General features: G+C 48.1%; 1 protein-coding gene across 2 annotated transcripts in view; it reads left to right on the top strand.

Annotated features, from left to right (window-relative positions):
• Window positions 1-26,878, top strand: part of SEMA4C (semaphorin 4C) — a 56,505-nt gene that overhangs the window by 16,172 nt on the left and 13,455 nt on the right. For both annotated transcript variants that reach the window (XM_035117994.3, XM_035117995.3), the window contains exons 2-4: window positions 2,277-2,482; window positions 25,562-25,710; window positions 26,234-26,296. In XM_035117994.3, coding sequence (XP_034973885.1) covers window positions 2,365-2,482; window positions 25,562-25,710; window positions 26,234-26,296 — 330 coding nt within the window. In that variant the 5' untranslated portion in view covers window positions 2,277-2,364. The remainder of the gene's footprint in view (window positions 1-2,276; window positions 2,483-25,561; window positions 25,711-26,233; window positions 26,297-26,878) is intronic.

Genomic DNA, 26,878 nt, shown 5'->3' with positions numbered 1-26,878 from the left:
ACTGTGAACCTGTGCAGAGTGCCTTTCCCTCACCATTGGGTAAAACCACAGTCAGCGCAGCAATTGCACATCGGGGGCAGATTAGGAGACCTTTGTGGCAGTGGAAGTCGTGGTCTGCCTGGGCTCAGAACTAAGCCCTGATGGCTGGCAATGAGGATTAAACCCAGCATCTTAGGTTGGAGGCGAAATTTAAGAAGCTGTCTTATTCCATCAGTCTTATCTAGCTCAGTATCATCTGCACTTGCTGGCAGTGACTCTCCAAGGTTTCAGGTCTGGGAGAAGTGGAATGTTTTTGCCTGGCACTTACAGATATATAATGAAGGCGCCAGACAAGCCTCCCTGGGGAGAGCATTCCGCAAGCAGGGAGCCACCGCAGAAAAGGCCCGTTCTTGGGTTGCCACCCTCTGGACCTCTCATGGAGGAGGAGCACAAAGAAGGGTCTCAGGTGATGATCGCAGGGTCCAGGTCGGTTCTTATGGGGAGAGGCAGTCCTTGAGGTATTGATTACCTACCACAGAACTATGGCACTCCCCCTAATCAAGTTTGGGGTGCGCAGCCTTTGCCAACCTGATGCCCTTCAGAGTTTGTTGGACTGCAATTCCCACCAGTCCATCCCAACAACCTCTGGAGGGCACCAAGTTGGCAAAGGCTGTCCTAGAGTTTTGGGATTGGACTGGAGAGAGCTGAAATTAGCTGTCTTGTTCAGAACAATTTTCTGGATTTATAAAGTCCTGAAATGAAATAGTATACAATTACTTGGTTGGCTGGTTCTCAGCCTGGTCTCTCCATTCTCTCTTTCCTGTCGGGAAGGTGAGTGTTCACGTTTGTTTGTAATTCTCCCTCCTCCCCTCCTCTCCCTCTTCCACTGGGCTTTGCTGGATGCTCAGCTTCTGTCTGCACTTGTGTGCTTTAACCATTTTCAGGCTGTCACGGTTAACCAACCTGGGAAACATAATTCTGCAAAGGGGGAGGGGGATTCTTGATGTCCTTCAAAATCTTGTCTTTCCATAGTTCTAAAAATCTCAAGCCGCGTAAGATTTAGAGGATCTCAGGCTGCTGCCGTTGGGTTGGTCTAGCTATTGGCTATTCAGCAGCTGTATTCCAGATTTAGGGATAGGGTGGTGTGAGCGGGTTATTGAGTGGGATATGAACTGTGGGGTGTATGAAATGATTTAATATGATTTGTATGCAGAGATGATTTTGGGGTAATGCAGGAGGGGAATGGAATTGATTGGGAGCAAGACATCTTGGGGAATTAATTATGGGTAAATGAACTGAAGAGGAGCTGCTATTTCACACTCTGCCCCTAGTACAGTTTCCCCAAATTCTCCAGAAACACTCTGAGCACTTGGGAAAAGATCATGGGCTTGTGGTGTGTGTATATTCACCTCACTCTTGACTCTGCTAAATAGTTTTGTGGTGGGGGCTTGCCTGCTTCTAAAGACAATTTGAGTAGAGGACGTGGCTGTGTGGCTGTGTGTGTGTGTGTGTGTAAAAAGCAGGTGTTTGACAACCAGCCTGATAGCCTTCACGTGGGGATAATAGAAGTTGTGGTCCAAAACCGATCGCCCTAAGAAGCAAAACCTCTCCAACTCTGCAAAAGAATCAGTTGCCTAAACACCAAGAAACAGAGGAGAGCAAACTTTACTTGCACATTGACATTCACCAGCTGGAAGTGGTGACTTGAAGGAGCCTTCAGAGGTGAAATACCTCTCCCCCCCCCTTTAAAAAGAAGGTGTGCTCGTCTGCCTCCAGCCTAGGAAATGCATTCCTAACCTGCTCTTCCTCTCTCCAAATTCCCCAGCTTGAACTCTGCTCCAGTCCCAAGGCTGAGAGTCTTCACCTCAGATCAGAAACCATTATCAGCATCACAACCTTAATGGCCGCATTAGTGGTTACTTTTTTTAATGCTCTGGGGGGTATATTCTGCAATGACTCTCTTTCAGGTCAGTGTCCTGACAGGAAGTGGAATTTCAAAACTGGACGAGTGTATGAAGGGGTGGTGATGTATATGTGCCGGGGGGGGGCTTCTCCCATTTCCAGCCCCAGTTACTCACAGCCTGACTCATCCTTGCTGCCACATGCTCATTCCCTTCAAGCAGGAGCCGATCATCGCAGTACCTGAGTGGAAACTCTCTCAATGGCCCTTTTGTTCCCCTCTGCATCCTCTCTCCCTCCCCCTTCCTTTCCCACCATCCGATTCTGACACTCTTCATTCATAATTGAGGCCGCTGTAACCTTAGCCAGGCTAACCTCCTTCCTTCCATTGTTGTCAGGGCCCCTGACGGAGAGAGAGGAAGGCGTTGCAGCAAGAGCCTCCTCGTAAGGCAGCGGGAGAAGCAGGAGCCTTGCATCCTGGTCAGCATGGCCACCAGCCCAGCCCTGGGCATGTGCTTCCTGGCCTCTCTAGTTCTGAGTGTGGACGCCTCCTCCATTAGCAACTGGTGGAACCTGGTGCCCCGGAAAACAGTCCCCTACAAAGGTGAGTCCAGTGTGCCTTTTTTGTCCCAACCCGTATGCCAGGGTGAAAATGAAAGCTTGATAGATGTCCATTGTGTACTTGCATATCCACAACAGAGACCTAGATAGCATCTCCCTTAAGTGGGCAGTGAGGTTACAGGCTTTCCTCTCCCTTTCTGTTCTGTTTTAAATGCGTTTCGGTGGCTTTATAAAAATCACAAATGCATAGTTTTTATTTTTAAAAAAGCAGCCGCTGCCCCTGAAAGGCAGAGGGCCTTCTCGGTAGTGGCACCCGCCCTGTGGAATGCCCTCCCATCAGATGTCAAGGAAATAAACAACTCTCTGACTTTTAGAGGACATCTGAAGGCTTAGGGAAGTTTTCAATGTTTGATGTTTAATTGCTTTATTATTATTATTATTATTATTATTATTATTATTATTATTATTCTGTTGGGAGCCACCCAGAGTGGGTTGGGAAACTCAGCCAGGTGGATAGGGTATAAATAATAAATTATTATTATAATTATTATAAACCGTAATCTTTTAAAACTAGGTTGTAATGGTGACCAGACTGAACAGGTGACTGTAACAGATGCTAAAGCTACAATGCAAAAGTTTTTCTCTAAAGCACATTATAACTTTTCAGATCTATTACTCTGGCCTAGAGTCTCGCCCACTCTTTGGAAGACGCCAGATAAGACTTTTCCATGTCTGAAACGCTTTGTGAACTGGAAAGGCACCTCTTTCTGCATTAAAAGGGTGGGCTGGCAGTGTTAATGACATGTGGGAAAATAACTTGGAGGTTCCCTCCCTTCCCCTCCCCACTCTGTGGACCTTTGGGCTAAATGCCTTGGCTCTTCCTGGCCCTGAGGAGATGGAGACCAGTGCCTCTGACCCTGGGCCAACCCACCTGGCATCACCCAGGTATCTGGTCTGCTTGGATTCTTCTGTCCTTTTCTCCTCCGAGCTTTTCCTCCAGCAAGCTGCCTTGGAGGGGTTGAGGGCCAGCCAGGACTTTAAAGGCAAACAGGCAAAGCAAAGGAACCCAGAGACAGAAAGCGGCCAGGCAGCTCTTCATGGGGAGCTGGTTTTTATTTATTTAGGGCGCCATCCAGCTAACACATCTCACCAGTGCAAAGATTTCTGCTTGCCCAACGGGACTTCCCCACCCACCCCTGCACCCTCCCCAGATCTGCTCTGGAGGGTTGGGGGGACCCCAGAACGGGTTTAGGGGTCACATGGGGGAAAGGGGTGTGTGTGTTTCTGTTGTGCAAGTGGAAATCCTTGTGGTGACGGGGTGCTTAACTCCACACTTCTTTTGGAAGCAAACCGTCACTTCTGTGCTGCCCTTGTAACTAAGAAATATGGGCAGGTTTACAACTCATGCTTTGAAGAGTTTAAAAGAATAAAGCCAGTTAGGAACACAGAATACGACTTTGAAAAGCCAGTGTAAATATGGTGGCATGAAACCAGATTAAGACGTAAAGAGTTGTAGAAAAGCTCCAGGCAAATGTGGGCAGTGCTGTGGAAAGGGGCCTTGGAGGGCGAAAATGTCTTCACTTTGTGCCTAAAAATACCACATTTGATCCCCAGGTGAGCTGCTCTGGAGAGGGCTTTCCCTAAACGGGGTGCCAACACCAAGACTTCTCTGTCCCTGGCAGCTGCCCACCTTTTTCTGATGAAGACCTGAGGCTGCCCCCCAGCCCCCCCTCCCGACTTCTTTTTAGGGTGAAGCCAAAGAAAACAGGGCAGCGCCACGGACTTAGGGTGATCTGGGCTCCAAGGCAGGCAGGGACTTGGCAGAAGTTCTCAAGGGTTGTTGGTTAAGGGACTTTAACTCTAAGCCTTTTGACCCTCATGGTATTTTCTTCTAACTTCAGACTGTGGCTGGGTAAGGGGTTGCTTCATGAAGCTGCAGCCCAGATGGCAGAATCAGACCTGGGACCGAATTTGAGTCCTGGCTCTGCCTTTGTTTACTTCTTAAGGACCATTTCTATACCATTTGATACTGTATATAAAAAAATCTCTATGACAACTAAAAACACGGTAAAACTATTAGTACAAACTACTAAAACAATTCAAGTTACTACCAAGGCAGTTAAAGTGAAAAACAAATGAGATAAAGCAATGTAATATACTCATTAGGAAGTGTCAGTGGCTTTACAAAAGCAACACTTAATCTAGTTTTTACTAATAAAAAAATTCCTTCAGTAGCACCTTAAAGACCAACTATTTTTTATTTTGGTATGAGCTTTCGTGTGCATGCACACTTCTTCAGATACAATTGAAACAGAACTGTTTTACTGTTTTGAAAACTGGAACTTTATGGACCACCCTGCCAACAGTAATCTTTCACCACTAAGCTTTTAGTCCTTATGGCTGAGATGGGAATACGTTTGAAAAAGTAACTGGAGCAGATGCTAAAGCTACAATGCAAAAGAGTCAAGTTTGTTTTGTTTTGGTCTTTCTTGAATCCAGTTTGGGACTTGAATGGGAACCGCATGGGGAGGATGAAAGCAAGGACTGTGGATCAGGGTGACCTGGCAGAGTCACCTGGCTGGTTGGTGTGGTTACCCAGCCTTTTCATTAGATAGAGCTGCTCCTGCCCCTCCCTTGCAGCACATGTGGGGAGGAGGAGATGCCTAGAGTTTCCACCCAGCCAGAATTGTACAGGCCTGACCAGAATTCTGTCCTTTGGGCCATTTGCCAGAACCAAGAGAAGGCAAAGCCTGGAGAGAAATGCCTGCCAAGCCAATGCTTGCTGTTGTTATTGTTCTAATCGTCACAGGGCATGCCCATGCGCCAAAGGGATGGGGGGGGGCTGTGCCCCAGAGCAAGAGGAACACGGAAGCAACTGCTGCATTTTGCAAGGTGTGCTTTGTAGTCTGTTTCAGAAGGCTGTGCTTATGTGCTGGCCCTCCCCACTCCTGAAGGCTTGAGGTTCCTGCATGATTGCCCTGTGGGATGCAGTACAAGTGCATCTCAAGTGGGGCTTCGCTTCCAAGGATTCTGCATATGCTCAAACCCTTGGAGCTGCTTCCACGTGAGCAGCCCACAGCTTCCCTCCACTCCCACACAAGCAAGGCAGAGAGTTTTCCCAGCACAAAAGAACTTTTAAGCCCTCTGCCTTGCTTGGAGAGTGCTGGCCCCAGAGGCCCTGAGATGCTCTCATGAGATTTCGTGGGGCTGTCTGACTTCCCATGAGAGCTGGTGGGAGCATCCCAGATCTTGCTTCCCAAGGAAATGCTCCGAAGCTCTCCGCCTTGCTTGCATTTAGCTTGTGGGATTTCAGCCAGTGGCCTTCAACCACATATAGTTGAAATCGTGCAAGTTAAATGTGTGTAAGATGCAATGGTACTCTATAAACGTAATGAGTAAATAAATAAAATGTAATACAGGTGTTGGGTTGCATTGTAGCTGATGCATTGTAGTTTCCCTGTCAGATGTCTGTGTTCGACCCCCTGCCTGTGTATTTGTATGGACCTGCTGGTGCTTCTCTATTTACATGTCAATTTCCAGCATCTTCTGAAGGGGTGTGTGTGTGTTACATGTTCCAGCTGCCATGTGGGTACACCAGCTAGCCCAAAGTACACCTGGGCCTTCTTAGTGACAAACTAAGCGGCTCCAGGCATCTTGTGAAGATGTATCTTTTTGCCCAGGCTTTCCCTAACTCGTGAGATTGGACTCCAGGGCTGTGCAGCCCTTCCCCAACCATCAGGAACATGCCTTATGCAACTTCAAATGAGTGGTCCACCCAGCACAGACTGGCAGCAACTCCCCAGGGTTTCAGACCAGAGGATTGAACCTGGGGACCTTTTGCATGTGATGCAGGCGCTCTGAGTTCCACCCCATCCTTCCTTTGGAAGGAAGAGAGGAGGCTCTCTGATTCCTGGCCATTTGGAAGTTCCTTTGTATTCAGCCACACAGGCAGGGCCTCCTTTGCATCTCTTGCACTATAACATGTTAAGTCACTTTAGGGCATGCCAGAGAGGCTCTTTGGCTGCTGGTTCTCTAATGGGGCTCAGAACTATTCTGCAAAGTTCCTTGCTGTTGGTGACTTCTGTTAGCACCAAATCCTCCAAGGCAGCCTTAGCAGCTCTCCAGAGGCTTGTAAATCAAATCAAAGACTACAACTCCCATCAGCCCCAGCTAGCACAGCCATATATGACACAGGGGCTGTTGGGGTTTTTAGTCCCCAGCACCTGGAGATAACCAGGTTTCAGCAAGCAGAGGGCCAGGTCAGGCTGCGCTGGGACTCCAAAGCCACTTCTTTGTCCCTGGCTCAGAATGGAGACTTCTCCAAGAAGCCCATCCCTTGATCTAACTGTTGACAAGGAGGAAACCTTCAAAACCACAAGGAGTGCTGTGATCTGGTGGAACTTGGCATGTGGGTTTGGCTGAGCTGTTAATTAAGCTGGGGAGTTGGGGCAAGCAAACACTGTTAATTAAATGCAAAAGAGGAAGACGGGAGGCCAGCAAGAGGCAGCAGCAGCTTGAATTGGAAATCCAGTTGGATGCTCATTTTTAAGAAGAACCCAGACTTGGAGAAGTCAGCTGATTTTGCCACTGGTGCCACTCCAGAGAGGGTCAGACGGAAATGCTCGTGGCTTAGGCCCCTATGAGCACAACTGACTCCTGTAGCTTCAGCAAGGTTGCAGCCTCATGGGCCTTCAGGCCATCATGCCTGGCTCTGTGGTTTTTCCCCCAGTGCTGTCATTCATTCAGATTGTGTGACCTGCACTGATCCTGCTTGATGGATCGGCAGAGTCTGTTTGGCTGGCAGGTGGAAGCTGGCAATGGCTGTCAGAAAGTGCCCTGTGGGCCCCGTCAATCAGTGTTTGCACTACGGCTGGAAGGGTACACCCCATTTAAGATGATATTTGGTGCCATGCCTTGTTTGCAAACCAAACTTTATGCTCTTCAAAGTTCACTTTTCGGGGGTTTAACTTGGGGTGGAGGAACTTTTTTTGAGCCTGAAGTCCAGATTCCTTTGTGGGCAACCTTCCAAGGACCACTTGGCAATGGCAGAGAGAGTCAGAGGCAAAAGGGGGTGAATGAGACTCTGGCTTTGTGTACTGGGGTTTTTGTGTCAGCCAGGCTGAAGCCAGAGGTTTGTATCCACAGACACATCCCTCCATTCGGGCAAGCAAGAGGCGTTATCAAAGTGCCTAATGTAACTCCTTTGATGTCCCTGCCTCCAGATGAAATGAAACCCAACGTGCACAACTGCATTGGCTCACATCCACCCCTTGTTCCCCTGGCTGCTCTCTTTCTGTTGTTCTGCCCCACTTGGTGGAATTTAGACTGCAATATCTTGCTCAGGAGCCTCTCTTTTGTTTTTGCTTCTCTTACTCTGTAAAGCATTGTCAGTATAGATGTTGAGGCATCGTCATCATCATCAATAACAGTAATAAATAATGAACAAGAGCCATAATACTAACCTATTAAAGAAACTCCTTTGGGCCTTCCTCCTACCATCTTTTCCGAAGATGATTTTCTATTCAAACAGCATGTGCCTCCCAGATCAGTTTTTAGACCATTTTGTTTTCCTTACTGGGGGTGGGGTGGAATGTGCAGTGTTCTAAAATTCACTGATGAGACCAAGTTAAGAGGCCCTGGCAGAGATGAGGATTGGAAGACAACCAAAGGGTGATACTGAGTGACCTCATAGGATGGAGCAACGGAAGCTGGGAGGAAATTAATAGGGCCTTGTGTAAGGCGATGCACTCGTGGGCTGGTGGTGAGCTCTTGATCTGCTGCGGACCCGTCATCCAGAAATGACAGCGTAGGGAGAAGGATTTGGCAGGGGAACAGTGGTGGAGGGGGGGCACTAAATCGCTTGATGACTCTCCTCTGTAGTGCTGGCAAATACAATTCTTGGGTGTTAGGAGGGGCCAGTTCTGGAAGGTATAGCGATAATAAATAGCAGGAACAGGACTGGGCTGTGATGGTTCATCTGCCTGAGCACTTGACCGTGTGCTTGGACAGGAACTTTTCTGACAGTGCTGAGGATGCTAAGTGTCTAGCCTCAGGCCATCTGTATGTTCCTTTCCCAGCAGGGTTTTGTGGGGAACCTTTTCCATTGTGCACGGTTTCGTTGGTGCCTCTAAAATATTTCCTCCCCCAGCCAATGACTATAAAGCTTCATATGCCTTGTTGAGTTGGACCAGGATTAACTGTTATTGAGAACTGAGCGCAGGGCACACCCTGGGGTAGTTCTGTTTCCTCTCTCCTCTCTTTTGCTATAATACAGGTGAAACGTGAAAAATTAGAATATCGTCGAAAAGTTCATTTATTTCAGTAATTAAACTTAAAAGGTGAAACCAATATAGGAGATAGACTCATGACATGCAAAGCGAGATACGTCAAGCCTTTATTTGTTGTAATTGTGATGATTATGGTGAACAGCTGAAGAAAACCCCAAATTCACAATCTCAGAAAATTAGAATAGAGTTTAGCTACTCAATCCATAACTCCTGCAAAGGGTTCCTGAGCCTTTAAATGGTCCCTCAGTCTGCTTCAGTAGGAATCACAGTCATGGGAAAGGCCGCTGAGCTGACAGTTGTGCAGAAAGCCATCATTGAGACCCTCCATAAGGAGGGAAGGCCTTAAAAGGTAATTGTAAAAGAAGTTGGATGTTCCCAAAGCGCATTAATGGAAAGCTGTGTGGAAGGGGAAAGTGTGGAGGAAAAAGGTGCACAAGCAGCAGGGATGACCGCAGCCTGCAGAGGATTGTCAGGAAAAGACCATTCAAACATGTTGGGGACTTTCACAAGGAGTGGACTGAGGCTGGAGTTAGAATCATAGAATCATAGAGTTGGAAGAGACCACGAGGGCCATCCAGTCCAACCCCCTGCCAAGCAGGAACACCATCAAAGCATTCTTGACATATGGCTGTCAAGCCTCTGCTTAAAGTCCTCCAAAGAAGGAGACTCCACCACGCTCCTTGGTAGCAAATTCCACTGCCGAACAGCTCTTACTGTCAGGAAGTTCTTCCTAATGTTTAGGTGGAATCTTCTTTCTTGAAGTTTTAATCCATTGCTCCGTGTCCACTTCTCTGGAGCAACAGAAAACAACCCTTCTCCCTCCTCTATATGACATCCTTTTATATATTTGAACATAGCTATCATATCACCCCTTAACCTTCTCTTCTCCAGGCTAAACATACCCAGCTCCCTAAGCCGTTCCTCATAAGGCATCGTTTCCAGGCCTTTGACCATTTTGGTTGCCCTCTTCTGGACACGTTCCAGCTTGTCAGTATCCTTCTTGAACTGTGGTGCCCAGAACTGGACACAGTACTCCAGGTGAGGTCTGACCAGAGCAGAATACAGTGGTACTATTACTTCCCTAGATCTAGATGCTATACTCCTATTGATGCAGCCCAGAATTGCATTGGCTTTTTTAGCTGCTGCATCACACTGCTGACTCATGTCAAGTCTGTGGTCTACCAAGACTCCTAGGTCCTTTTCACATGTACTGCTCTCAAGCCAGGTGTCACCCATCCTGTATTTGTGCTTTTCATTTTTTTTTGCCCAAGTGTAGTACCTTACATTTCTCCTTGTTAAAATTCATCTTGTTTGCTTTGGCCCAGTTGTCTAAGTTAGTGCATCAAGAGCCACCACACACAGACGGATCCTGGAGATGGGCTTTAAATGTCGTATTACTCTTGTCAAGCTGTTCCTGAACAAGAAACAACGTCAGAAGCGTCTTACCTAGGCTAAAGAAAAAAAGAACTGGTCTGTTGCTCAGTGGTCCCAAGTCCTCTTTTCTGATGAGAGCAACTTTTGCATCTCATTTGGAAACCAAGGACCCAGAGTCTGGAGGAGGAATGGAGAGGCACACAATGCCAGATGCTTGAAGTCCAGTGTGAAGTTCCCACAGTCTGTGTTGATTTGGGGAGCCATGTCATCTTCTGGTGTTGGTCCACTGTGCTTCATTAAGTCCAGGGTCAACGCAGCCGTCTACCAGGAGATTTTTGGAGCACTTCATGCTTCCTTCCGAGCTTTATGGGGATGCTGACTTCATTTTCCAGCAGGACTTGGCACCTGCCCACACTGCCAAAAGTACCAAAACCTGGTTCAGTGCCCATGGGATTACTGTGCTTGATCTATGGGGCATTGCCAAGAGAAAGATGGGAGACATGAGACTGAGCTATGGAGAAGAGCTGAAGGCCACTATTGAAGCATCCTGGTCTTCCATAACACCTCAGCAGTGCCACAGGCTGATAGCATCCATGCCATTCCGCACTGAGGGGCATGCCATGCAAAAGGGGCCCAAACCAAGTACTGAGTACATATGCATAATTCTACTTTTCAGAGGTCCAATATTGTTCTATTTGCACTCCTTGTTTTATTGATTCAATTAAAATTCTAATTTTCTGAGATTGTGAATTTGGGGTTTTCTTCAGCTGTATGCCATAATCGTCACAATTACAACAAATAAAGGCTTGACATATCTCGCTTTGCATGTCATGAGTCGCTATATTGGTTTCACCTTTTAAGTTGAATTACTGAAATGAATGAACTTTTCGACAATATTCTGATTTTTCAAGTTTCACCTGTATGTCAAGGGCTCCAGAGGTGACTGTGGGCCAGACCTACGCAAGGGCATAAGCCCTTCCTCCTCTATTCATGCTCATTTAGTGCCACGCCCCTGCCCTATCTTCAGCCATTGCTCTACTTCAAAGAAACGGTTACACAATAATATCTGTGTCACTGAGTAGTATATACAGAGCTCCTTTATCTCACAAACACCCCAACTGCACACTGCTGAACATTAGAAGATTCAGGTCCGACATAAGAAAAATACTTCTTGACATAGCACATACTGTGTTTCTCCAAAAATAAGACACCGTCTTATATTTATTTTTCCTCAAAAAAACAACAACTATGGCTTATTTTCAGGGGATGTCTTTTTTTTATTAAGTATGGTACAGTTAAACCTACAAGGTTAAACTGCCTATCACTATGTCTTATTTTCGGGGTATGGCTTATATTCCTTGAATGCTTAAAAATCCTGCTATGGCTTATTTTATGACTACGTCTTATTTTCGGAGAAACAGCGTAGTTAAACTATGGGATTCACTCTCAGAAGTAGCAGCACTGGCCAGCTCCTTGGATGGCTTTAAGAGAGGATTAGACCCATTAATGGAGGAAAGGATGCCTGTGGCTACCAGCCATGATGACTGTGCCCTATGAGAGGCAGTGTACCTCAAAATGCCAGAGGGCTGTGACACTCAAGTCCTGCCTGTGGCTCCCCACGGGGGCGCCTGCTTGGCCACAGTGAGACCAGGATGCTGACCCGATCGGCACAGCCTCTTCTGATGTTCTTAACTGCAGCCTGTCCCATGTACTTCTCACATCACAGTAAAATTAGGAAAGGAAGACCCATTTGGGAAGGTTAATAAAAAAAACAGAGGAAGAGCCTTTGAAGAGCAGTCCTTGGGTCACATACAATAGCTTGCTTGATTTGATCCAGGAACCAAGATATATGGGTTTAAAAAATGGAACACACTTTTAGAGCAATATATTCTATATCAAGAACATACAGAAGATAGATCTGGATCCAGATCTCTGGGTGGCTTGCGGTAGGTTGGCAAGATTTCTAAGCAGCAACAAAGTGGCCCCTCTCCCAAATTATATTGTTTAAATGATGAGAGCTGGGGGTGGGGGGGGGCAGTGACATGGGGTAGATTTTTTTGTGGAAGGACTCTGAACACCCAGTTCTGATGCTAAAAATCAAGTCCCTGGAAGAATTATTTCATTCTGTGTGCATGTCTTTTGCACCAGACTCCAGTTAGTGGGATTTGGGGTTTCTAGGAAAAATGAAGTAGGCAGATCCTGCACGTCATCAAGCCTGTCCATCCCAGTTGTTGATATGAAACATTAATGGCCATGTGGACAAGACCATTGCTGGGATCTTAGCCTTAAAGAAAAGTTGTGGCGCCTTGATATTTAACACCTGGGAAGGTCAAGCCTGAGAAGCTATGCTTATAAACACACATGGTGGTCTTGTCTTAGTTAACTGCAGTTTTGCGCTCTAGTCCATCAGGAAATGGAAGAAATAACAGCCTTTTTGTTAAAACGTTAAGCAATGTTGATCGTGATGTTGCTGCTGCTCACTTTCATAAAAATAATAATCCAAACTATGTTGCCTGCTGCAGAGATGCTTATTGTGCAACGTCAGAAGTCTCTTCCACCCATTGAGACAGATTGGATTAATAAACAACGGGATGTTTTGATAATGGCTAGGTTGATGCAACAGATCTGAACTAAATATGGAAGCCCGGGGGTGGGAGCTTTATGGCAGATTTGGGCCCCATGATCAGGTTCTTGAAGAACGAGTGAACACTTGCAGACTTAATTGCAAGATGACCTGGTCTCCCATCCAGAAGAAAAATGAGTTGGTTGTATCCTAAGGGGCTGCCTTTTCTATACCTCCCAGTGCTGTTGAGTCCCCTCCAGCCCCTCAGGATTCCCCAACTCATTTTTCTTCTGGATGGGTAGACCAGGTCTACAGTATTTCATTTCAGAAGTGGAAGATGCTTTTTATAATAATAATAATAATAATAATAATAATAATAATAATAATAATATCCTTTCCTTAACAAAAAAAACCACCTAGCACAGGCATGTCCAAAGTCCGTTTTGGTCGATTTAATCCGGCCCCTGTGGCAGTTTATTTCCTGTGGCAACCCCCCCCCCAAAAAAAAGCTCTATAACTTCAATCCTAAAAAAAACTCAACAACTTTACAGCTTTGGAACAACAACCCCCCCCCAAAAAAAGGTCAACAACTTTGGGGTGAAATCCTTAAAATGCTCAACAACTCCAATCCTAACTTCTTAACGTGGTGTCTCCACCGTCCCATTCACATATGCAGGTCATCAAGTGGTGAATGTGCATGTGTGAACCAGGTTTGAGGCAGGTCTTAATTGCATGCTCAAGTGGCTAATGGATCTCTACAACTGAAGGCTGGAAATAATTCCCCCTCTCCTCTTGTCAGATGGATGTGTGATATCTATACTGTACCCTTAAACACTTTTTGCTCTCTCCTTGTAGAGTTGATCCGAGTAGCTGAGAGTTCCAATGGGAAAGATGCTGGTTCACCATAACCCATGAACTCAAGGCCTTAAGCAAATTCACATCTTAAATCTTCAGTCTTTCCCCTCCCATCTGCAGTAGAACAGTATGAGTATACAAAGACTGGTTTTATTTCCATTTTAATAAACAATCAAAAGCACTAAAAGTTTCTTTTTTCTTTTTTAAAGAATCCCACCGCAGAGTCTGAGAGATGAGGCTCCATGCCATAGGCTACTTCACGGTTCCCCAACCTATTGGGAACTTCCAAGCAAAATACCTATAATGACCCCCCCCCCCCAAAAAAACACACACAAGTAAAACACAGAGAAATAAAGCAAGCATCAACTGCCCCCAAAAGACAGAGGCTGCAAGCACCAAACAAGCAAAAATGAAAAGAAACTTCTAAATGTTGTAAATTAAAAATTGAGAAGAGTTGGGGCAGGGGGTCCGGGCCAGTCTCTAGGTGGGGGAGACTGAAGGTGCCATGGTGTGGGGGCTCTGTTCTCAGAGTGTTTGTGCCCCCACCACACTTCCTTTTTCTTTCCTTTTTATGAGGCCACAGCCTTGTCATGAATAAAAGAACCTGGCTTCAATCCAGAACACTTCAACCCCAAAAGTTGCAAGCAAGCTTCTAGATCTCATGGTTTCTAAGAGAGGAAGGTTCTGGGACTCTTGCCTTTTCTATACCTCCCAGTGCTGTTGAGAACATGAGAAGAGGTGGCAGCTCAGACCAAAGGTCCATCTAGTCCTTTTCCCACCATGGCCAACCAGATGCCCCAATGGGGAGCCCTCAATCAAGACCAAGTGCTGCCTATGCCCTGCCTGCTGTCTCGGCCTCACAGGTTGGGGCAGAGAGCTTAAATGGCATGAGTAGTGTGAAGGTTTGGAACAATCAGATCAGTTCTGCCAGACAGCGTTCGCCCCCTGTCAAATCTTGCTTTTTATTAGATGCAATAACTGGAGAGCACTCTCCTCTTCTAGATGAACCTGCAGAACACGGTTTTCCTGAGATTTGCCAGCATCTCTGCCTCTCTTTCTTTGGCACCTTTGGGCTGGAGGTTTGCCCTAGGATTGGCTCTAATGCAGGGAGCTGTGGGCATCTGGAGAGTGTGTGGTCTCACCTGCCCTGCTGGGCTCTCCTGAGACAATTGCCAGCGGTTGCTGCAAACACCTGATAATGATCTCATGCTCTGTTTGCAGCAGCTCAGGCAGGAGTCCTTGGGGACCTCTTCTTCCTGCTAGTAATGCTGTATTCCCTTATGTCATCCTTTGCTATAGGGATGCTTGGGCCCAGCACCTGGCAATAGTCTCTTTATCCCCTTATGGCAACCCAGTCTATTTTAGGTCCAAACGTAAGAGGTAGCCTGTGAGGTTTTTGTTTTATATGGTGAATGACTTACTCTGTGACTGCAGCCATGCTGTGGACTGCTGCATTTCTCTCCTCTCCAAAGAATCTGGTCTATTTTGGAGAATCCCAGGTTTCGTTTGCATTAAGGAACAAGTTTCTAGTCCACGTGAACCTCACAGCCGGCTCTCGCCTGAGTCTCCACATATTCCTTGAGTCACGCATTCCTTTCCACTGCTTTTCCACTGTTTGGCATTGGGACAGCAGCCATGGGTGGAGAGACTGCACCGAGTGTTACTGTATTTAGGAGTCCTCCGGTTCCCCTCACAGTGCTACATCTCCCAGAGCAGTTTTAACAGTCAATCCCTCTTCCCAAGGAACCCCCTGGAATTGTAACCTGTGAGAGGAATAGAAGTCTCAGTACCCTAAACAAACTACAGTTCCCAGGATTCTTTGAGGGAGGCCAGGACAGTTTGAAGTGATATCATAGTGCTTGAACTGTATGGTGCAGACAGGGCCTGGGCAACTCAGGCAGTTGCTGCCTCGCATTGTCTCTTCACTAACCAGCAGTAGCTCTTTGGGGTGACGAGCCAGTCCAGACTTTGGGCTGCACAGGGTTCTGTCAAGGCAGGGACAACACAGGTGTGGCAGCCCCAGGCTCCCTCGCTGCTCTGGTTTAGAGGATGGGAGTCTCCCCAAACACAGAGGGAGAGGTTAGAGCCATTTATAATGGGAGTAGGCGGGGTGAAAGCGTACAAGGAGGGACCAGGGACCTCCCACCCATCTCGTGCACAGATGACACACGTGGAGCTGGGCACCCAGCCGGGCTCCAAAGAGAGAGAGGCACGCTGCTCTAATCCCTTTCCCTCCAGTGGTGCATGTCAGCACATTCTGCTGATTCATGACAAAGCCACTGATTACAGGGCCGGGCTCCGTAATTGCCTGGCTGGGGTGCTTGGCTGAATGAGACCAATCCTGCCAGCTCCGCTGCAGAGGCCTTGCTCGGTGCTTGAAATGCCCGAGTTGGCAGGACAGCTTGGCTGAGTTTATGCCATGTGGGTCACTGGGTGGTGGTTGCTTTTTTCCTTGCTGAATTTCCATGTGAGTAATCTGTTGGGGGCTGCATGCCAGCAGTTGGTGCGGCCAGCCCCTCCCCCCCTCCCCGCCACCCCTTTCTCTCATTCTGGCACCAATACCTCTTTCTCTCTTCCTTCCTCTGTGTGCCACCCCATTCTCCCTTCCTCCCTCCCTCTGATTTTGCCAGCCATCTTCTGCCCCCTCGCTCTCCTCCTGCCCACCTAGCAGGCTGCCTGAGGAGGGATGGCTCGCTTTTGCCAGAGGTCTGAAATGATCGCTCACACTGGGCTTTTGGAATCACTCCTCTGGTTGCAAGTGGCCCCTTCCTCTCTCTCTTGGGAAGCCTGCAGTTGTTGGGCCTGATTCTTAGCAACAGCCCCTGAGACTGCCTCACAGGACTATTCCTCCTAGCAGAGCGGAAACTGTGGAATGTGATTGTAGGCCAGCAGCCTTTACATTGCCTTCTGGGGAGTCTTGGGGATCCCCAGTAGCTTATTTGGGGGTTCCAGATGGCAATGGCAGATGAAATCTTCCTCACGAGACAGCTTGTCCTCTGTTGTCGGCATTCCCCTGGGTGTGTGTGAGGGTGTATACATTTCACAGTGGTACAGCCCAGTAGCCTTTGACCAGCACACCTTGCTGTGTGTCCTAGACTAGAGCATGTGCCAGAGTCATAGAATTGTAGGATCTTTGAGCTGGAAGGGACCCAAGAGTCATCTAGTCCAACTCCCTACAATGACCTCCCAGGTTCCAGCATCTTGCTCAGTCAGGCCAAAGGTCCATCTGGCCTTCCAACAATGGCCAGCTGATACTTCCAGGAAGCTTCCAAGCAGAACATGCATATAGGCAACTGCTATCCTCTGTGATTTGCTCACAGCCTTTGCTATTGTCTGGTATACTGCCCCTGCACCTGGAGGTTCAGTGCAGTTATCAGTCATTGGCAGAAAAAAGGAACACTTAGCAGACAGTTTGTGCGATGCAAGAAGAACATTTTTCTCTTGAACATGTGCAGACTGTTCTGCAGTGTTATCTGAGCAATCTAGGGAGGAACCACTTGGAAGCAGATATTTTTAGGTAATGTAAGAATCGGTCTAAGTAGCTTTAGGCAATTCCAACTGCCCTTCAGCCCCTCAGCTTGCCAATGAGGCTATTGTCCTACTTTACAAAAATGTTGTACAGGTTGCAGCAGAGGTGCCTAATTCCATGCTGAGGGAGAGGAGAAGGGAAAGTGAACAGTGGAAAGCCAAAGTGGATGGATTTGTTGGGGGGGGAGCCCTATGCAAGTGATCATTTCAGTCTTTGGGTAAAAGTGATCTGGAGGTGGGGGAAAGAAGAGGTTGTCTGGGAGAAAGGATAGCAGAAAGCGAACGAGAGAAAGGGGGTGTGAGAGGGAGAGATGGAGGGGATGGGAAAAGAGAAAGAATCAGGAGAGGAGGATGTTAGAACAAGAGAGAGGATGTGTCAGAAGGAGAAAGCCAGAGAAGACTCCCCCTGCCTTGCTTCGACTCTTGCTGGCTTGCAGGTCCTCCATGGGCAACAGGCTCCTGGCCCCTGCATTAGAACAAGCCGAAGAATGCGGAGGGCTTTAAACACCTCGCATGTGAGACCTGCACACTCAGTATTGGGCATCAGCTGTGAAAGCAACACCAAAGGAAGGCACAGAGCATTACTGTTCTGCAGCACTTGAAAAATGACAAATGGTACAAAATCCTGTGTGGTCCCAGCACGCTATTCAAGCCATCTGCTCCTACAGGTATTTGGACTTGGTCGGTCCCGTCTCCCCCTCCCCCCCCCAGCACCTGCCGGCCTTCCATTCCCTGGCTAGACACACTGAGGATCTGTCAGTGTATATTTTGACAGCACCTGTCTATCTTGTTTGGATATTTTCCTGAAGTCTTCTTGTAATTGAATCTGAGCGGAGCAGGAGCTGGAGCCAAGGCCCAGGCAAGCAAATTCAGGCCTGCCTTTTCTGGCCCTTGCACTGAATAAATTTGGTACGTTGATGACCCAGTTCTGGGCCGATGGATGGCCAGAGGCTGCCAAGGGCACCAGCCCTGGCAGAAACAGAGAAGAGGTGGCAATGAGCCACACACATTCTCCCCGCCTTGTCTTCCCTATTAGTTTTGAGAGTAATATTTTTTGTTTCTAAAATGGGAAACATCCAGGAACGTAGCACTCCTTGTGGGGAGACTTGTCCATTATCTTGTACGGTCGGTCTATAGTCAGTGGTAAGGCAAGGGCATTCTGCATATGCTCAGATATGCTTCCTCTTCCAGGGAAGGGGAACTTCTTTCAGCCCAATCAAGGGCTGCGTGCCTTTCTGGGCAGCTTTTCAGGGGCCACATGGCAGTGGTGGGTGGGGCCAGAGGCAAAAGTGGGTGGAGTAGGCTGGTTTCTACCTGCACGCACATGGCCCTCTAGCATCCACCCAGAGAAGCAGTATCAAGAGGGCTAAGGCACTTTCCAGTCAGGCAAAAATGTGAGGACGAGGTGAAGGGCCAGCGGGGGCTGTGCACAGTTCCAAGGACTGCACAGAGCGGCATGGAGGGTGGTATAAGTGTATTTACCAGTCATTGGAAGAAAAAAGGAACACTTAGCAGACAGTTGGAGCTCAACGGAGATCCAAAAGAAAGGGAGTGTTTGGAGCAGAATGCTGATCTGGATCTAGATCTGCATTTGAAATATATAACAGCATTTGTAGCTCTGGCTACATAACAAGCCCCAAGCAAAGAAAGGCAGCACTGGCTGCACAACAGCCCATGCCAGCCTCCCCCAACCTGGCGCCCTCCAAATGTTTTAGACTATAACCCCCATTGGCTCCGACACGCTGGCTTCTTCTTCCTTGCTAATCCAGAGCTGGAGATAGCCTCCAGTTGTCTTCTGCAGGTTTGTAACAAGAGCAGGGCGACGGGGACAATTGCTGTGGGCGCGACCAAGGGCAGGACACAAAATGGGTGTTGTCAGAGATCGCGCAACCAATCTGATGGTTTTCAAAATAAATGTAAAATGGCGCTCTGGGTTTCCTTCTTTTTTTAAGGGTGGCATAATTAAGCATGCTTTAGATGAAAAAGCCAGATACTGCCTTGCTCTGGGGCTTTTGAGGGCAGTGGGCCAGTCAGGACGGCACCATTGCAGCTTCCTCCTTGGCCCTGCGCCTGCAGCCTGACACAGCCCAGCGCATTCAGTCGCTGAACGCTGCTGTGGGAGGGGAAAGCAGGGGGCTCTGCAACATGGGCTGGAAGAAGCCTGCAGCTTTTCTGCTTGACGACAGCTTCTGAGCTGGGCAAACGTGGCATTTGGGGAGCGGCTTATCTTAAGGATCCCCAGTTAGTTTCCAGTTTGTGTGGATGGCATGATAAGAATTGTGAGTGTGCTTGAGGCGCACACATGATGAGAGAATCTCCATTTGGGGGCTTCCAGAACCTTCCATGCCCTGCCTCGGATGTCTCTTCCCAGGGAGTTGGGAAGGCTTTCTTTCCAGCCTCCCAGCCTCCCCTGCTGAGGGAAAAGGGGCTGATTGAAGCCAGGCGTTTGGGGCCTTTGATCAGGCAGCGTGTTGTGGCAGCTCCAAGGCCTAATCGCTCCCAGATGCCTGACCTCTGCAGCGTCTTTGGGTGCTGGGCAAATTGCAGATGCTGGATTTGGAAGCGCCAGAGAATTGGGGGGGGGGGGGTGCCGAGTGCTGTGCAGAAAGATTGCTGAGGGAGCTGAGCCAAGAAGCGACAGTAGTTGCTACTGTGGAGGCAGGTTTCCTGGGGTGGTTTGGAAGGGCCCCATTTGGATCCAGCCACTGGCCAGGGGGGAGCACACCTTCTTCAGGCAACTTCAGGTTGCTTGTTTGTAACTTCAGGTTGCCTTGCCCAAACCCAGGCTGGACGAAGCAACAGCACACTTGCCCCATACCCTTTGCCTCGGGGTGCTTTGCTTTTTCTCTGGTAAAATGTCAGCGTCCTCTCTGGGCTGAAGTTCACATCTTGCATTTTGACCCCTAGGTGCGAAATGTCTCATTGTCCAGTCATCTGGATGTGCCAAATTTCAACTTTGTGAGTGGCTTGGAACTGTAATCGGCATCAATTTCCACCATTTCTGGGTCCTCTTGTGCATGCAACAGGTTTCAGCTTTCTGGCTAGCGTGGAAACAGCATAACTACATATATAGCAGGGGTGTGGACCCTTCTTCTGCCCAAGGGCCACATTCCCTTTTGGGCAATCCTCCAAAGGCCACATGCCCGTATGGCAGGCGCGGTTTGAGTCACAAGTGGGCACAGCAGTTGCTACCTCTTCCCTCCTCCGTCTGCTTTCCTTCACGGTTGTGTCTGCCCAAAGTCACTTAGCAGGACTGGAGAAGGCAGGTGCAGCACTTGGCTGGGCTTCTCTCCCCACCTGTCCCGTCTCCTCACTCCAAGCAGCCAGCAATGCCTGGAGATCCAGCATGTGGCTCCCCCCACCCTCCAGCACTGCTTGAGTGCCAACCATTTCCTGATGCCTTACAAACTCCCCTGGGGGATCTGCTCTCCGCCACACAGAGGGCTGCCTCTTTGGTGAACAAAGCAGCGCTCTCAAGGCCTGAGCCGGCTGGGAAAAGGGTTCTCTGTCTCTGGTTACACTCTGGATATCCCAGACAATGGTCCTTTGATCAGGGCTGGCAGGCAGGAGGGGGGCTGCAGAGGCCTCCTCCAGGTGGGATGTTTTCCATGGCTTCCAGCTGCCTCCTTGCGTGTGTAGGGATGCCCATGTGCCCCTCTGCAAATCTACCCACAGGGAGCCCTTTTGACAAACTTACTTTTCCTGCAGCAGCCTCCCAGGACAATGGAGAGGGGCAGTAGACCCGGGACAGACTCTGCTTCCAGGTCATTTGTACTCCACTCCACTGTCCCCGCTAACTAGATCTTATGAACTTGGTCACCTTGTAGACTTTACAAGGTGGAGCCTCTGGCCAGCTCTCCTAATCGCTTGTGGCTTATAATGGCACGGTTGTACCACCATCAGCTAAGAGAGAGAGAGAGAGAGAGAGAGAGAGAGAGAGAGAGAGAGAGAGAGAGAGAGAGAGAGAGAGAGAGAGAGAGATGCCCTGCCTGCAGCCCAGCTCTGCCACCTCTTTGTGCCAGGAAGAAGAGCCTGGCTTCTGGATCAGGCCCAAGGCCCATCTAGTCCAACATCCTGTTCTCACAGTGTCCAGCCAGAAGTACCAGTGGGAATGCTACGAGCAGGACCTGACTGCAGCTGCGCTCTTCCCACCTGAGATTCCCAGCAACAGATATTCAGAGGCAAACAATTCATCCAGAGATTGAGCAGCAGCCATCAGAGCTATGAGCCACTGACAGATCCATCTTCCATTCTCCTTTTGGAGCCATCCAAGCTGGGAGCAAATCTTGGATTGGGAATTACACCAGCCTTCCCCAACCTGGGGCCTCCAGGCAGCATACACTGTTCTGCAGCCTGTGCTGCTGCCTGCCTGTGCTTGGGGCTGCTTGCCAGATCTATGAAGCCTGTAAGTCAGTGAGTTTGTGTGTGTCCAAATCCATATTCCACCGCAAGCACGCTTGTCCCCCTTTCTTTTGCATTTCTGGCTTATCCAAATGATATCACCCAGCCTCCTGGTAGAAGTGATCTAATAGGCGCTGCTTCATTCTGCTTTGCCATGAAAACAGCTGTTTTCAGTCCCTGGCTCTGGCTCTGTAGCTTCCGGTGGCTTATAGAGAGACTAATTTGCTAATCACTGAGCAGGGGAATGGAAGCGATTTTGTGGGATTAACCTTCCCTGTGCTAGTATAGTGGAGTTCAGAGATGTCCCCGGCCATGCTGGTGACTGAGGCTTGCAAGATTACCCTCTCAAAGAGCAATGCCAGTTTGCTCATGGCCCACCATTGTGCTGCTATCTTTCCCAGGAGCCTCTGCTCCTGGTCTTCCCGTCATTTGTGGGATGAATGCCCTGCATCTGGGCAACCTTAATCCCCAAATGCAGATTTTTGCTTTTCCCACTCTGATGACTTAAAGACTTTTGACCTGGTCATCACTCAAGGCTTAGAAATCAAGGGAAAGGGTTAACCTGTGCTCCCTGGAGTCTGTCATGCTTTACAGCCAAGTCAGAGGGGTTCTTCCGCCCCCTTAAGTAATTCTGCCTTGTCCTGCAGAGTGTTTTTAATTCCTTTGAATCTGAGACATCCGTAGCCTGTTGCTTGACTTACGGAAGCAGCAGCATATGAAAGCGTGGTTTTCTAAATGGGAGGTTTGTAGGGTGCTGTTTCAAATGAACTGTTCTTAACATTGAGAGGGGGGGGGAGGAGAGGCAGAGTTATTGTTTCCTCAGACTGGCTCCTGGCTTGCAAATCATGGTTTGCCTTTACCACTTATGCGCCAGCTCTTCACCTAGGGATCAGGGGGTGGTGGTGGTGATTTATTTCATTCATGTATTTCATTTATCCCATGAGGCATCTCAAAGTAATTCTATAAAAACAAAATAAAAAAATAAAAATATAAGTATGCATGCACATGAAAGCTCATACCAAAATAAAAACTTAGTTGGTCTTTAAGGTGCTGCTGAAGGAATTTTTTTATTTTGTTTCGACTAGATCTATAAAAACAGTAACTTATATAAAAACAGTTAAAACTGTTTGTTTGTTTGTTTGTTTGTTTGTGTGTGCATGCATGTACATCCACATATTTAATCTCTCTCTCTCTCTCTCTCTCTCTCTCTCTCTCTCTCTCTCTCTCTCTCTCACACACACACACACACACGTATGTTAGAGTCTGTTGCCCCTGCTAAGCTCAGGTGGCCAGAGTGCTTTTGCACTCCTGTTCAGCTTGTAGGCTTCTCACAGGCATCTTGTTGGCCACCCTGAGAACAGGATGCTGGACTTGAGGGGCCATTGGCCTGATCCAGCAGGCTCACCTTACATTCCTAATATTTTGCTTACCGTAGATCTCCTTTGGAGAATTGCAGTGCAATGATTCCTCTCAGATTAAAGGAGATGCTGGATGGTCCCTGCGTCCACCTTGAAAGGGAAAGTGGGCAATCCTTGGGTCCTGGCAAACCCATGGTTACTGCACTGCAGATGGTTAGATTACTGTTCTTGCCCTGCACAGCAGCATTCCCTGAACTCAAATGGTGGAAGCGGTCAGGACTGCTCCTTTGGCGGGAGAAAATGGGATATACTCTGGGATACTAGTGCATATGAGTGCACAGCCTCTAGGACAGCCTTTACTAACCTAATGTTCTCCAGATATTTTGGACTACAACACCTATCCTCTGTGTTGCTGGGGCTGATTGGAGTTGTCACCCAAAATATCTGGAGGGCACCAGATTGGCAAAGGCAAAGAGAGGGGGAGAGAGCAGTTTTTGCTGCTCAAAATGGCCCAGCCATGCAGGGGAATGATTAATGATGTGCCTGGAAGTGATATAATCTCTGCCCTTCTTGTGATGGGCCGGGGATGTTCGTGCGCGAGTACCGCCCCCACAGAGAAACAGTGTTCGCACCTGCTAGTTTCAAAAATAACACGAAAATTGCTATTTATTTCTTTGAAATGTGTATCCCCACTTAGAAGTTTGTAACCGTAATTCCAGAAGTGAACATAAATCGTAAAAAGAACTACATTAAATAGAATGTCAATTAAAATCAATCACTTGCAGCAGCTGGAATGGGTAGGAATAACGAAAATATTCAAATGCCAGATGGGACATTAAACGACTTGGATGAAAGTTTTTGGCAGACAAAAGAAGCTCCCTGTTCACCAAGAAGAGTCTTAAACGTCCCAGAGATTGTGAATCTGTGGCCCTTCAGATGCAGGACTGCTAGCTCCATCGCTGTAACAGAAGTTGGAGTCTAAGCAACCTCGGGGGGGGGGGCACAGATTCCCCATGTTGTTAAACATCTACACAAAACCACTGGGTGGGGATTATCTGGAAGTTTGGAGTATGTTGTCAGCAGTATGCAGATGACACTCAGGTCTGTTTCTCCTTTACATCTTCAGGTATTATTATTATTATTATTATTATTATTATTATTATTATTTCCCCATTCCTGGTCTCAGTTGAAGGTTCAAGTCAGAGACAAAGGCCTTAATTGTAACTTTGCCCCATAAATTTAAAGTACCGTCCCCCCCAAAAAAACAGGATAATGGAAACTGGAGTTTGCCCCAGAACTACAATTCCCAGCAGCCTGCAAATTTAAGAACAGTTCTCAGAGCTTTTGGGGTGGGGGGAGGTGGAAGACTTACTTTAAATGTGTACACAGCCAAAGAAGGCACCCAGCAGGCTTTTCTCTGGGAAAGGCATTCTAACAAACAGGCACCACCACCAAAAAGGCCCTGCCTCCTGTCACCATCACCCTTGCCTCTGATGGCAGGGGGACCCAGAAAATTTGGTGCAAATTCAGTAAATTGCTAGCTAACCTATGCACAGAATAGACATACTGAAATTAATAATAAGGTCTGACACTTCTGTTTCCAGTGTATCTGAAGAAGTGTGCATGCACACGAAAGCTCATACCAAAATACCAAAATAAAAACTTAGTTGGTCTTTAAGGTGCTACTGAAGGAATTTTTTTTATTTTGCTAATAACCCCAAGTTAGTGATGTCCATTAATTTCATTGGGTCTACTCTGACACTAGCAGGGATCCAATGCAACCGTTTCTCTAGTGGATCACACATACCATTGTGTAACAAAGTTATAGAATTGTCGAATTGGAAGGGACCCCTAGGCTCATCCACTCCCAACTCCCCCCCTGCAGGAATCCCAACTGGATTATACAGTACAGGATCATACAACTAGTTTCCAGCAACCTTCTTCTGCATTCTCTCTGTCCTTGTGCTACATGGGATGTTATACTTGTAAGGGTTCTTCCTCCAGAAAAGCCCATCTATATATGGGAGCAGCCCATAGATAGCCTGTATGATGCTGTAGTGTTAGGGCCCACATGCTCAGATGTGCCTCAAGGAGGCTTCCTGAGGTTTTGCAGCTCAGATTGGTTAATTCAGCATGGGGCAGGATCAAGGCCTTCTTCGTGGTGGCCCTTGAACTGTGGAACTCCCATCTGTACAGGCATTTAGGCCAGCACTGGAGACTTTCCTCTTCAGTGCTGCCTTTTAACTGAGATTTTCATTAGCTTGGGTGTGGCAGAGCAGCGCCTGAAAGTATTCTGCATTGTTGCTAATGAGTCTATTATATCTTTATATCTTCTATTGTGTGTGCCCTGCTTTGTGAGGGTGTAGCCTGAAAAGCCACTGGGACGTATCTCTATATCTCTGTATCTGTCTGTCTACCTCTCTGTTAAGCACAAACAGGACCGGGATCTGCTGCCAGCAGAGAAGCGAGAATCCTGTTGTCCTCTTTTAACTTTTTAAAACATTGTTCATGTTTAGTTTTTATTACATTGATAACCCACCTTCCCCCAAGGAACTCAGGGTGGTATATATGCTTCACCCGTTCCCCATTTCATACGACGACACTGTGAGGTAGGTTAGGCTGAGAGATGGAGCCTGGCCCAGAATCACCCAGGGACCCTCATGGGCCTGAGTGGAGATTTCCCTCCCAGATCCTAGCTCAGCACTCTAACCACTGTACCACACTGTCCCTTAACGTTGCCTGCTCTTCACTTGCAGACCTGAGGGAAGTGACGAAGCGCTTCTCCAAGATGGGGGTGTTCAACTACACAACACTGACCCTGGCTGACCCCAAAGGGCTGCTTTACGTGGGGGCTCGAGAAGCCATTTTCGCCCTCCGCACCAACAACATGGAGCTTGAGGAAATGGTGAGTTGCAGATTGGGCTGGCCGGTAGTCTTGGGAGGTGCTACACAGATGCATTAATCATGGAGGTGCCTGCCAAATCTGCCTTTCCCAACTGGGTGCCCTCTAGTTTTGGGGACTGCAACTCCCATCAGGCCCAGCACCATATGGCTGTGCTGGTTGGCGCTGAGGGGAGCTGTAGTCTCATCAGGTTGGGACGGCTGTGCCAAAGATCCATCTTGTTCTTTGACCTGTTTTCTAGCAGTGCTCAAGCAGATGCTTCCAAGAATCCCCAAGATGGGCATTTGAAGGCCAAGAGCGCTTGCTGTGCTGCTCTTGCTTCCCAGCTGTGTTCAGCTATCAGGACTCACAGCCATTGGGTTGGTCTGTCCTTACATAGCAAGCTGCCTTGCCCACCTTTTCTCTAAACTAGAAAACTGCAGCCTTTACTCCTTGTTTTGGTTGCTCTTTTCCGACTCTTTTAAAATGCTCTTATCATTGCATAACTTTCCTATTTAGGAAATGAATAATTTCTACTTCTTTGCAGATCCATTGGGAGGCTCCAGCAGAGAAGAAAGCAGAGTGTATCCAAAAGGGCAAAAGTAATCAGGTAAGACAGGACATGACCCTGGAGATCAGGGCCATCACTCAGCCTCCTCCAACCTGGTGCCCTGCAGGTGCTTTGTACTACAACTCCCATCAGCCCCAGGCAGGACAGCTGTCCCACATGCCACTCAAATCTGAATCTGAGCCAGTTTACATTTTCTTCACTGCAGACTTCTAGACAAGGAAACAGAGAGGTGCCTTCCGTTGCTTTTTCGGGGGTTGTTTTCAAGAGCTGTCCTCAAGAAAACTGAGGTTGGCGTCTGAGACCTGCACCCTGTGGGGATCTTCTTGCCCCACAGATCTCCCACAGAAGGATGAGCCTTTGTCCCTACCGCCAAAGTCTCTTGGCAGCGGTGGGCAGGCAAAGGCAATATTGTCATGGCTTTGTCAGGCATCTGCAGTGAGCAATTTGCTGCTCTCCCCATCTGTTAATCTGGGAGAGTATTCAGAGCGGACCCGCTTTGAAGCTGAGGGAGAGCGAATTGTCCCTAAATGAGTTCATGGTAGAGGTGAGATTTGGATCAGGGCTTTTCTGATTCATAGCTCACTGTCCTGGCCATTATGCCACACTATCTCGGTATCAGTG

The sequence above is a fragment of the Zootoca vivipara genome, chromosome 6, assembly GCF_965207765.1.
Source record: "Zootoca vivipara chromosome 6, rZooViv2.hap1.1, whole genome shotgun sequence".
Taxonomy (NCBI): Eukaryota; Metazoa; Chordata; class Lepidosauria; order Squamata; family Lacertidae; genus Zootoca; species Zootoca vivipara.
The sequence above is the reverse complement of the archived record's forward strand: the minus strand, read 5'-3'. Positions and strand labels throughout refer to the sequence as shown.